The 12,741-nt window shown below is 40.2% G+C and overlaps 1 protein-coding gene across 1 annotated transcript; it reads right to left on the bottom strand.

The window, feature by feature from the left end:
• Positions 1–506: 506 nt before the first annotated feature.
• On the bottom strand, positions 507–1,640 carry htr1b (5-hydroxytryptamine (serotonin) receptor 1B; the record flags this gene model as incomplete). Its single annotated transcript, XM_080041817.1, has 1 exon — positions 507–1,640. One exon carries the CDS (start codon positions 1,638–1,640, stop codon positions 507–509), a length of 1,134 nt encoding a protein of 377 aa, XP_079897943.1.
• Positions 1,641–12,741: the final 11,101 nt, after the last annotated feature.

The raw sequence follows: 12,741 nt of genomic DNA, 5'->3' as shown, positions 1-12,741 counted from the left end.
CTGGGTCAGTCGTTGCTTTAGTGCATTGTTTTTATATATTGTACCATCCAAAAAAGGATCAATACAGAATACTAACAGCCCATCACTGAATTTATCCTACAACAATCCAACAAGTGCATTTATTTAGTGTGTAAAGTTGGCTTCCTTAACAACCTTTGCTTTCAATATACCTTTTCAATCAATATATATTTTATTTTTTAATAAAACAAGCTTCTTTCTTAACCTCACAGTGGTGTTATCATATAATCCATGTGGAATATATGTGGAACATTTGTACTCCATATTTTATAAATTTCTTGAATACAAAATTGCATTTGAAATTTCCACACTGGACCAAATGACTCAAGATGAATGTTTTTTTTTTGCATGCACAAAGTACGATGTCTATCAATGTCAGGTATTATATTGTTAATGGCATTCCTACTAATATATGGTGTCATACATTTTTGGAACTTGGTATCCAAAAGAAAAGCAATCTCATTCGGGAGACTGGGGGAAACATTCGCTCACGACCTGCAGCATCTGAAGCGCACAAGTTTATGGAAAGCTTTCTTGAAGTCCTCATTGGACATGGTGTATATGATCGGGTTGATAAGGGAGTTCAGATATCCCAACCAGGTGAAAAAGTCAAATAGGTCGGGGATAAAACATGACTCACACGTGGCCACCACCAATGTGTAAATGAAAAAAGGCAGCCAGCAAACTATATAAGCGCCGAGGATTATCCCCAGAGTCTTTGTGGCTTTCCTCTCTCTGGCTGCTGAAATGCGCTTTTTCTCCAAAAGTGCGTCCGACACCGTCACCTTCACCTGGTTCTCGCTTGTCGAAGACCCAGTGTCGCTTGACGGAGTGTCGTGTCTAGCGCACTGCAGAGAGGCCGTGGACGCCACTGACCCGGGGGAGTTGGTGACAAGGTGCGCCGAGGTCAGTCTCTTCCCCACTTTCTTGGGGGACTGCTTCAGGATCCGTTTCCGGGCCTCGACATATATCCGCCCATAGAGGACAATGAGCAGCAAGGTGGGGATGTAGAAAGCCCCGAAGGTGGAGTAGATAGTGTAGAAAATGTGATCCGTGTTGACGCTGCAGTTGGTCAGCTCCTCCGCCTTCACCTGCCTCCAGAAGAGAGGCGGCAGGGAGATGGAGATGGCGATGACCCAGGCCGTGGCCACCATCCCTGCCGCGCGCCCCGGCGTGCGTTTTTTGGAATACTCCACCGCGTCCGTGATGGCCCAGTACCTATCCAAGGCGATTACGCACAGGTGGAGGATGGACGCTGTGCAACACGTTATGTCCGACGAGAGCCAGATGTCGCACACGATTTGCCCCAGCGTCCAGGTGTGGATGACCGTGTACAGGACGCAGATGGGCATCACAAGAATTGACACCAGCAGGTCAGTGAGGGCCAGAGAGGCAATCAGAAAGTTCGCAGGAGTTTGTAGCTTCTTCGACTGGGAGATTGTTGCGATGACGAACGCGTTGGATAAAGTGGTGGCGAGCGTGAAAACGGAGAGAAGCCCCGCCAGGCTGATTTGATAGGCGAGACTCTCTGCGCTGAAATCCACAGTGGATGGATCTGAAATGAAACTGTCGTTTGTGGTGTTCACCGGTTGAGTTGGCTCGACTAGACCAAAGCGCTCCATAACTTTAAGTCACTTTTTGGTCATATTTTGCGTCACCCTCTGAGATCTCTGACATTCAAGGTGCCCTTTATTCTTGAGGAACCTCGCCTTGTTCGCTCCATATATGCCACTAATCAGCCTTAATTGTATAAAAGGGGAATCCTTCCTCCAACATTTTCTTCTGTTGCGTTAGGTTTTAATGTGCCAAATTGTAAAAGCAAATATCCATTCCCAGCTGTTGAAACTTGTCCGTTTTGTAGCCATAAAAGAAAACTTCTTAAGAGTTGTACACAACATATAGGACATAAAAGATGTTTGTGTAAATGATGAGCAGTGCGTCCTGATGTCTCAACATCTGGGAAGATGGCACACAGATAATCCGCATGTAGGGCAGAAGTTCTCCAGAGCTGTGTCTCGACAGGCCCCCTGTGGTAGAATGGTGAGCCAACCCAAAGTCTTGGTTTTATACAGACTCTGACATCAAACAAGCACCACTGATCACAACCCTGTTTTTTCCTCCCTCCCTCTCTCTCTCTCTCTCTCTCTCTCTCTCTCTCTCTCTCTCTCTCTCTCCCTCTCTCTGTCTCTCTCTCTATGTGAAGAGTAGGCTATCTGCTGGGTCATAGTGCCCAGTGTTTCTCATTTGGTGTTTCTTTGCTGTCCCTGTGCCAAGGGGAATGACCACACTCTGTGTGACACCAGTTTCACTGATGTGTCAAAAAAGTAAAAAATATTCCTGTTAGGTCTGGTTGCCCTGCAGACAAAGCCTCTACTAGAAAGTGGTACCACTATATACCTCACACCTTCACATAGTATCGCAGTTCACATGTATTAAATACTGCCATTTCTGGCACTTCTGATGTGTGAAAAGGGCTGTCATTGATATTGACATTGGGCCAGTTACACATAAGGCTGCAAGACTCTCACACATCCAGGTTACAATGTCCCGTCTCAAGTTCACTCACTTCCTCCACTGAGGCTGCAATATTCCAATTATCTATTCAGGAGCCTGATGATATTTTGTAAATTATTATTTTTTCTGGTCAGGAAATATATAAATGATCCCCCCACACGCACATGCACACACCAGGACAATGTCCATCTTCCAAACATAGGAACTGAAATGACTGTGTAATGAATCAGCTGCCTTTTTAACCAGCTGTAGCAATTAAATCACACCTTCTATTCTTTATTCAATTTCCTCATCAAAAACCTGGGATTGAAATCGACGTGTCTCTCACTTTGCACCAGGATCCCACTCGATTGTCTAAATCTGTGGTGCTCAGCTGGTTTTGTTAACAGCTGAAATCTATAGATTTTAGAAGTTTTAGTCCCAAAACGTGCATTTTTACCGGTTGGGGACCTCGACGTCAGTGTAAAAATAAATTCTTATTTACCATACGTTATATTGTGATATTTATTAGATATGTAGAATAAAGTGTATTAGTACCCATGTACCCAGAATTTAGAACGATACTCTTAAATGCCCTTGTTACAACCTATACTTCAAAGTCATGTTTTGTATCTATTTGTATCTTATTTTTTGTTGCAGTATGAAGGATATATAAAAGGATTTTAAAATGATGACTATGTTCTGTTTGATAAAATGACACAATGTCATTTTTGGAGGAAATACTCCAGGTTGTAATATACAGTGTTACCTGATTATTATTATTTTTTTCAAAGGCCTCTCATCGTGCGTTAAGGTTAATTTCATTTTCTGAAATTTTGTTTTCTTGCTAATAATCTGTTCGGGGGAGTACAATATAATCATAAATGTATGTATTATGTATTAATTAATAATGATACATTAAAATACGTGATTTCAATTTGCACAACCCGGATACATGATTTTGGGGTAAATGAATTATTTCTAGGGAGACGGCGTATGTCACAGGAGCTGTCATTCACTATTTTAGAATTTGGTTAAACTGTATATTTTGATCCCGTTGGACATCCCAAATAGTTGACTTTTCAGTGAAGTCAAATCATGCATATATAGGTAAAGTAGCCTAATATACAGTATCCTCAGTGATTTCCACGACTGTTTTACACAACACTTGAAATGGCGCACAGACAGCGACAACAGTCATTCTCCCTGCAGAGAGTATCTTCAGGCAGGGCTTACTGTAGCAAACCCTGCTGTGAGTTTACGATTGCACCCCTTGACTGACCGTGACAGTTTGGCACTGCTGATGCTTGGGTACTGCACACACGCATCCACCACTAGCACTGCTTACACAAAAACACATTCTCTTTTCTGTTTTCACACCCTCTCTTTCACTCACAAACATGAACATTCCAGGCGTCAGTCATAACTTATCACCCACCCTGCTCTAGATCCTGTTGTTTTTTAGGTGGTATGGGCCGCTTATGCAAAAACTCAGACTTTGAGAAAGCAGGGAAAATTGCAAGCTGAAAGAAGTTGGAAGAAAGTGACTTAATTAGACGGAAACACAAGACACTTATTTCATGTATGGTGAAAAGCTGAATAAATCTATGCTCTGCTAGTGTGATATTTGGTTTGTTTCGTAGTTGAAGTTTTCAGTGTGAAAAGGCGTCAGTGTGAGTGACCTAGTTCAGTGGCAGCAGCAGTGAGGGGCAATATCTGTGACTGTCTCACAGCATCTCTAAATACATTGCAGCCCAGCACAGTAGCTGACATCAAATCTCACATTGGCCCTGACATTTCCAGTCAGGTAATGGGGTATATCCAGTGGATACTTTATACCAAAATCGTACACAGCTATGGATACTTCCTGAATATGACTTAAGTCTTGGTTATTGGTCCTGTTCCTAGTTCTAACATTGTCACAAGATTGTGACCCCTCAGATCACAAAATACATTTTTTTATAAATGTCAATTTTCTTCAAATTTTCTTGCTGTCAACTTAATCGATTGTTGTGCCAAAGCAAATTGATTCAGGTAGAAAAACTTATATCATACATGTTGATGAACTACCAACATATGAAATGTGATGATGATAACTGAAGATAAGCCTGATTTGCTGAGAGAGGTCGTTTTTTCTCAAATTGTGGCAGTGGGGTAAAGTGAGACAAATGCTGTGGGGTAAAGTGAGACAGTGTCTGTGCCCTCTTTTAATGAATCCATTATATTTGAGGTAGCAAGGAGACTAGTTTGAATAAGACAAAAGACAATGTGGGCTGGAGGTGGGGGTTGATGGTTGAAGGGGTGTCAGCAAGGGCATGGTTTGGCACATATGTATGTGGGGGACAGGAGAGTGACCTTTAACACCAATATACTCTAAGTAATATGTCTTTATTCAATGAATGATCCCAATAAAACTAATTCAGAAAAATATTAATCAAAGACTCAAAAGATGGAAAATGACAGCTGGGTCTAGTCCTGTGTTCTGAGTCCCAGGCTGTTCTAGCTGGTTCTGATTGTTCTTTGCTCTGACCCCCAGACACTAGCTGGCTCTAAGGGTCCTGTGTTCTGACCCCCAGACAGTGTTTTAAGCTAACTGGTTCTATCTGTCATTTGAATGTTAATTATTGAATATGAATTATATGGTGTATTTGATCAGTTACTTTCAAGTGTTTAGAAAATGATTTTCTTATTTGACCAAACCCCATGATTCTGTTACTCGTCCGACATTAGTTTTGGAATATTTGGTTTTCAAGCTAGCTGTCAGGATTGTAACTGTTATAACATTTGTTGTTATGGTAGTTTCAGAGTGGAAAAAGTAAGTGGATCAGTTTACCCCCTTGATTTCTCTGGTCTGTCTCAGTTTACCCCACAGCTGGGGTAAACTGAGACACAAGACAACTTTTTTTTAAACAATCATATTTTCACTGTCATGAATAAATTCTGCTAATGCCCTTTTCTAGGAAACATCCTGAATTAATGGGAAATGTGTAAATTTGACTGATAAATCATTTTAGCTCCCTTAGAGGGAAGCAAATGTCAAAAGTGTCTCACATTACCCCATTCTCCCCTATTCATCTTTCAGCAGTAGATGGAAATGTGCATTCATTTGCACCTTCTTTTGTATTTAGTCAAAATTTGAGATGTATTTAGATGGAAACTTTGCTAGTGACATACAACACAGTGGGTTTAACCAAAACAGTACAAAACAGGGGTTGTCACTCTGAGCAACATATTTCACATGACACACCATCATGTGTTCCTATTTCAAATGTATTAGTGCAGCTTTTTAGTGACAAGTTAACATTATACAGTCAACCATTTTAGGGGGGGTTGACCTTTGAGTTATTGGGCATAATCATTTTCTGTGCTTGATAACTGTCAGCTGTAGTGACTGAGACCAATTAGGGCAAACTCAAAACCAGGGCAGATCCCTTGTTGTTATAAGTGTTTGTAGGGTGAGAAATGGGAGAAATCGTCAAGCTGAGCAGCTAGGTCAGCCATCTTCGGAACCTGGGTCCCGAAACCACCTCGTTGGTACAGCTGTGTAGCAGCAGGACGTCTGCATCTAAACAGAGGGGGTACAGTCTGTCTAGTTGTTATTATTTAGTTATTATTAGTTAGTTAGTTATTTTTCTTTTGTTGAATACTGCATTTTTGCTGTTAATACTTCTGTACAACTTGTGTTAAATTGAAATGTATGACTTTTACTTGCAAAGGAGTATTTACACAGCATGAGGTTTTGCTAATTTTACTTCTCGTACATAATATGAATACTTCCTCCAGCCCTGTGTATAATCTGAAGGCTGCATCAAAATACAATGTGCTAATCTAATATAGGACGTGTTGAGTTGCAGATCCCATCCCACTGCCCTGTTCCCTCGTCTAGTCTGATGGCATATGGCCCCTTCTGTTTCACCTGTCAGCTCTCACCGGTCTTCACCTAAAAATGGATTCGGAGAGCTATGGGCTACTGTTTCAAAGTGGAGGCTTTTTGGGTTCTAAGTTTCAAAATCTGATTACCATATCAAGGAGCTCGTGCCACAATAAAGGGGACTTGTAGGTGCCACTTTTCTTGGTGGTCTTGAGACTGTTGCAGTGAATATTGTGTGGGTCACTCAAGTGAAGGGCTTCTAATCCCGATGTATTTTATGCCCCTGTAAATCTGTTTGAATTGCCTTGTGTCTGAATGGTGCTACTTGCCTTGCCCTATTTGCTTGATGAGCATTTCAGCACATTGTATTGTATGGGTCACTCAAGTGAAGGGCTCCTACTTGTCTAATCTTGATGTATTCTGTGCTGTGCCCCTGTAAAGCACTTTGAATTGCCTTGTGTCTGAATTGTGCTACATAAATAAACTTGCCTTGCCTTACCCTATTCGCTTGATGAGCATTTCAGCACACTGCTATGAGGCAGAAATTGCAAGGAAGTGCATGCTAAATGCAGTGTAAGGGGCAACATCTTATTACCTGGAGGAAAACATGTGGCAGGAAACGAGCTAAGTGGTGAGGATGGCTGCTGATTGATACCAGGCCTGCGTTACTGCAGTCAGACCCATGTTTGCTTGAGTGGTGGTGGGTGGCAGAGTCCATTTAGAGACTGAATGGTCAGATGGGAACCTGACTGAAGACAGATATGAGTTTTGTCAGCACTTTTGAGAGCTGGAACTGATCCACACTTTGAGGAGGGAAAAGCAGGGGTAGGTTTGATTCATTAGGCCCAGGCATGATGCTGCAGCATTACCGTTGTGTCAGTCACTGAGGTTATGTTGCATAATGCATATCCTTCTTCCCTCTAAATGTTCCCAGCATGCAACCCCCAGTCTCACAGATGGCCTCCTTTTAACAATTAAAGGGAGATTACCTAGCGGTATATAGTGCAAACATTACAATTGACACGCTGTTCTGAGATATGAGGAGAGGAAGAGGACTAGATTAAGTGAGCTTGTGTGATGAGACTTGATTTAGAGTGTGTGTGTGTGTGTGTGTGTGTGTGTGTGTGTGTGTGTGTGTGTGTGTGTGTGTGTGTGTGTGTGTGTGTGTGTGTGTGTGTGTGTGTGTGTGTGTGTGTGTGTGTGTGTGTGTGTGTTGCTTACATACTGCATGTGTGAGTATTTGTGTGCTGAAAAAGACTGAGGGGTGATAGCCAGAGGAGGTGCCCGGTCTAATCTTCAGCGGGCACAGAAGTGCTAATAGAGTGTGAAAAGAATACATTTCTGAGAAGGATGGGGGAAAAGGGTTGAAGTTAGGGAACAAGCGTCACTGACATTCATCGCCCTGTCAGCAATATATTAAAATCATGGCGTGGATAATCCTGGGGAAACACAAAGGTTGTGGCTGCAGCCGCTATGTCATTCCAACTGAGCAGAGGAGGATTAATTGTTCCTCAAATGTTGTAGAAAACACAAAATCGCTGTGTGTGTGTGTGTGTGTGTGTGTGTTTGTGTGTGTGTGCGTGCGTGCGTGTATGTGTGTGTGTGTGTGTGTGTGTGTGTGTGTGTGTGTGTGTGTGTGTGTGTGTGTGTGTGTGTGTGTGTGTGTGTGTGTGTGTGTGTGTGTAGAGAGAGTTTAACTTCACGAGTAGGCTACAACGCCATCTGTCCAACTGTGTCAACTCCTGTGTCAAACAGCATCGGATGCAACCTTTAGCAGTGTCGTGAGCTGTTACAAACTAAACACTGCAAGCTATTGCCCTTTAAGGCTACCCACTTAGTGAGCTTCCTGATTGTGGCACAGACCACTGCATTTAGCACTGTGGAGATTCCTCTTAGTGTTCACATGAAAAGACGGTGTGCTGTTCAGTCCAGTCAACCTGCATGTACTTTAACTCAAGTATTGTACTTCAGCACAATTTTGAGGTACTTGTGCACTTCAATTTTATTCAACTTAAAATTACATTTCGGAGGGAAATACTTAAAGGCCTACTTCACCGGTTTGAATATGAAGGTGTATTGAATTCTGAGATCCTATGTAGTATAAATGTGCAAAAAAAATTGAAATTGGTTCATCCTAGCCTGAGAAAAGGCAGAAAGAGTGTTTTTTTAACCCTATATTAATCTTACTGTGACATCACAGTAAGATAAATATAGGGTTAAAAAAAAAACCTTACTTTGTAAATATTACTGTGATTTCTCCTACTGTGACATCACAGTAATATTTACAAAATAATTTTTTTTTAACCCTATATTTATCTTACTGTGATGTCACAGTAAGATTAATATAGGGTTAAAAAACACACTCTTTCTGCCTTTTCTCAGGCTAGGATGAACCGATTTTTTTTTTTTTTTGCACATTTATACTACATAGGATCTCAGAATTCAATACACCTTCATATTCCCACCGGTGAAGTAGGCCTTTAATCACTCAACTATATTTATTTGAAAGCATGTGAGTAATAACCTGGGTGACTGTTAATGAGTTAGCCTATCTTAATATTTCATTGCTTGGTTCTTTCTTGGTGTATTGTGTCAACGTGTATATTGATGTCACAATGTTAGAAGAAAAAAGTTTACATTGTAATTTACCTTTCTGTGGAATATCTTCAGACTGTTTTTTCCAATAGAAAAATGCTGATTTCCTCAACATGCATTTGACATTAACTCTCTGGGGTTTAGGTTTCCTTACCAATCACAATTATGTTGAGTTCTCAGCATTGGTATTGAAGTGGATATGTTAGCCATTACTGGACTATACTCTTGGGTTAAAGGCTTTATCTTTTACAGTATTTTATTTACGAGGAAAATAATATCTGGGAGACACAATGCTTCTCTTTGTAACATTTGATCTTAACCTTAGTGTTTTAGTCCCAGTCCCTCCACTGAGTGGTGCTGCTGGGTGAGGGCCACTGTATTGAGCAGAACAGCAGATCTGTTTTACTCTAAACAGAACATTGAGAGGACTTCCTCCATAAGTGAAAATCAGATGTTGGAATGTCGTAAATGGACATTATTCTTTAAAGATAGATCGAACATGTTGCATCTCACTCGTTGATCGTTACATAAATCAACCCAACAAAGCTGTGCAATGAAATTAGAGCAGAGTATACACTGTGGTTTGTTGCCATGGGAACCTACTTGCATTCAGTTATTGATGCAGAAAACTGAATATGTTTGTAATGTTAATTAGTCGTTTGCAAGCACTGTTTTATAACAAAGGCCTTCCATAATCAGAGGTTGCATACAATGTTTCAATTGTTCATTCACTCTTATGTTACTTCATCCGATAAGCTATAATTACTTAAAATTCCATTTTAAGGTGAAGTAGTTCACCTACATACCACCATTCAAGCCTCCTGGCAACGTGAGGGCGATACATCTGTCACAGCATCAGAAATAAGGTAAACTACTTGGGACACGTTTTTGTCTGCTGCTTGGTGTCACATAAGGACATTGCTGCTGCAGAACATTAGACTTCATTGTCCGAAATATCCAAGCATAGCACTGATTTATCGTATTTATCAGGGATGATATTCAATCAATAAAATTCATGTAACGTTGATTTTGCCAAAAATTTAAGTGATTCTTAGCCTGGTCCAACCAGACCATCATACTTCATTTCCTTTGTACAGAAGGTCTGGAAGTGCTGTAATTGGCAAACGTTCACTCACTTGGAGGCGGGTGTTACTAGAATCATTTACCCAAGTATTTGAATAATTGAAACTGAGTCAGGCTTTCTTGAAAAGCAGGTGAAATTTACTTGCAAACAGCATACAAGGGAATCAACAATGTATCTGGATTGGTACATGGTTGAATACAAAGAAATGAACAGTGTACAGAGATTATATGCAAGAGAAGGTGGTGTGTGCGCAAACACATACTAGGTTTGGTGTGTCCAGCCCTTGTTTTGCTGGCGAAAGCAGAAATGTTTTTAATTAGGTAGATAACAGGATATGGGAAATTTAGGGAGTCTTTTCTTCTCAACTACTGTGCACATGAATGCGTCATACCTCTGTATGTGCCAAAATCTTATTAGGCAGTTTCTTCTTCAAGGCTAAACAACAAGTTTTGTCTTAGCAAAACACTTTGGGGCTGTTAGTTTACTGGGACAAAGTTCAATAGCCAGAAAGCATGTATTGTGCATTAAAATATTATACAATCATAAAGCAAATTAAATTCTGTTAACATTCCACCCTTTTTATAATATTTAATGCAACTTTCTTGCAAGCATAGAATTTAAGCAAATGAGTAAATGCGTTTCATTCAAGCAGAATTTCAAGTACATCAACATCACAGTTGTGAAATTGTAAGTGTGTGTACTGGTGCAACATCGTCTATGTACAGTTTCAGAGAGGACAGTCTTTTGCAGAAGCCAGGGAACAGGAACCTAGGTCGTCTTGATGGTCTACAAGTCCCTTTGTGGCATTTTGACGCAAAGTGTCCTTCATATCACAGTCACTGGGGGAATGGTTAGGCATTACCATAACCTATTCAGATTGTTCCTCAGTGTCCAATTTGTCCTTATTGAAGCATGGTCAGCTTCGTCTTCTCCTTGCACCTGAAAGCAGAATGAATATAGAGCAGTATCATGTTTTCCAAAACAAATGCTCATAATTCTGCCAGGGCAAACAGCTTCTAAAATATCATCCTATCCAATTTGCTTGCTCTAGATGTCACAATGACGCATAACAACATTTTAGGATAGGTTTGATTTCATTTTCCACACATTGTCTGTGTTTGGGTTCAGTTACACACACACACAGTCAGTGAGACAGGCCCTCCCTTTTCTGCATGGGACTGAATCACACACACACCACATTCCTGAGAAGCTCTCTACTTCTCCAAATCTGACATGGTGTTATAGTTTGTTCTTCAAATAACAAAAGTTAACATCTTGGTTAAGTATAGGTGTCTTTACAGTTAACCAGTTTTTCAATCAATTTATATCAACAATACACATTATGATCATATTTTCAGCATAAAAATCCCCTTTAACTTGTAATTCAAATCAAAAGCATTGAACAAGTCTTTTCAGTGAACATTTTCATAAAAAGAACACAAAAGAACGCTTTTTTTAAGTTATGCTGGGACTTCAAATGATTGACTGCACCTTTAATTTTTAAGGTTGACTATGGGGCTTGGATTGGCAAGATATTTAGCTCTAAACTTTAAAGCGTTTAGCAATTTAGTCAGAACTCCGGTCATCTTTAGGAGACAAGCATTTTGTTTCTTCTTTGTCTTGATAAGACTTTGCAGTACATTCATTTTCTCTGATAGGCATTTTTACAAGTAATTTAATTTTTAAAATGTAAAATCTAATATCAAATTACCCAGTAATCAATTTAACCAGGGTGAACGAACACCCCTTTTCCCTCCAATTGATTAACAAAATTCACCAATTTAAAACTAGAACCCTCTATTTGATGCTTCCTAAACTGTTAGTAGTAAGACTAAATGAATAAGCTTTACTTATATACTTACTTACTTACTAAACACTTAGCAAACATCATGTGAAAAGTTTTTTTTTCTTAGTGACCCCCCTTTAACACTAATCACAGCTTTTTGTTCTTCCTAAACAGTGAAACTTCATAAACACTCGTATGATGTCTAACAGTAGTTTTTTCAACCGCAACCAATTGTTTTCATAAGTTAAACTCTCAGTTTTATTCTAACTTCCTAGTGTCATGAAACAAAAGATAACTGCTAGACTTGGTTTTTTCAGACATCAACATCTGAATAAAAGGGAATGCTCCGAATCCCACACTAATGGCCATCTTTGAGACTTTATTTGTTGTGAGTGTATTTCCTCAAACACTACAGGTTGAAATATTTTTCTCTTTAGTGCATTTTCCCAAACACTACGATCAGTTATTCTCCCCTAGAATATCTGCTTCATAAACTAGTTTATCTATACATCAGAAGTAGGCCTATAACAAAAAACATAAAATAAAGGAACTACCATAATTCCTGGACAAAACAAAATCAGCTGTTTATATTCACCTGATTCGAAGAAAGCCTCGACTCGCTCAGTTTTGGCTCTGGATTCCGTCACCCCTCCTCCGTCCAAGTAGAGTCTGCAGACAGCCTCTTTTGTAGCTCTGTTTACTGGAGGTCTTTTGTCGAGAGATCTTGGACTCCCCCCGTTCACGGTGCAGGCTCTTCTTGTCCAGAGAAGAGGATGTTGGATCCGGCTCGAAGGACCATTTGTTACTAGAATCATTTACCCAAGTATTTGAATAATTGAAACTGAGTCAGGCTTTCTTGAAAAGCAGGTGAAATTTACTTGCAAACAGCATACA

The sequence above is a fragment of the Ammodytes marinus genome (assembly GCF_949987685.1).
Source record: "Ammodytes marinus genome assembly, chromosome: 15".
Lineage (NCBI taxonomy): Eukaryota > Metazoa > Chordata > Actinopteri > Uranoscopiformes > Ammodytidae > Ammodytes > Ammodytes marinus.
The sequence above is the reverse complement of the archived record's forward strand: the minus strand, read 5'-3'. Positions and strand labels throughout refer to the sequence as shown.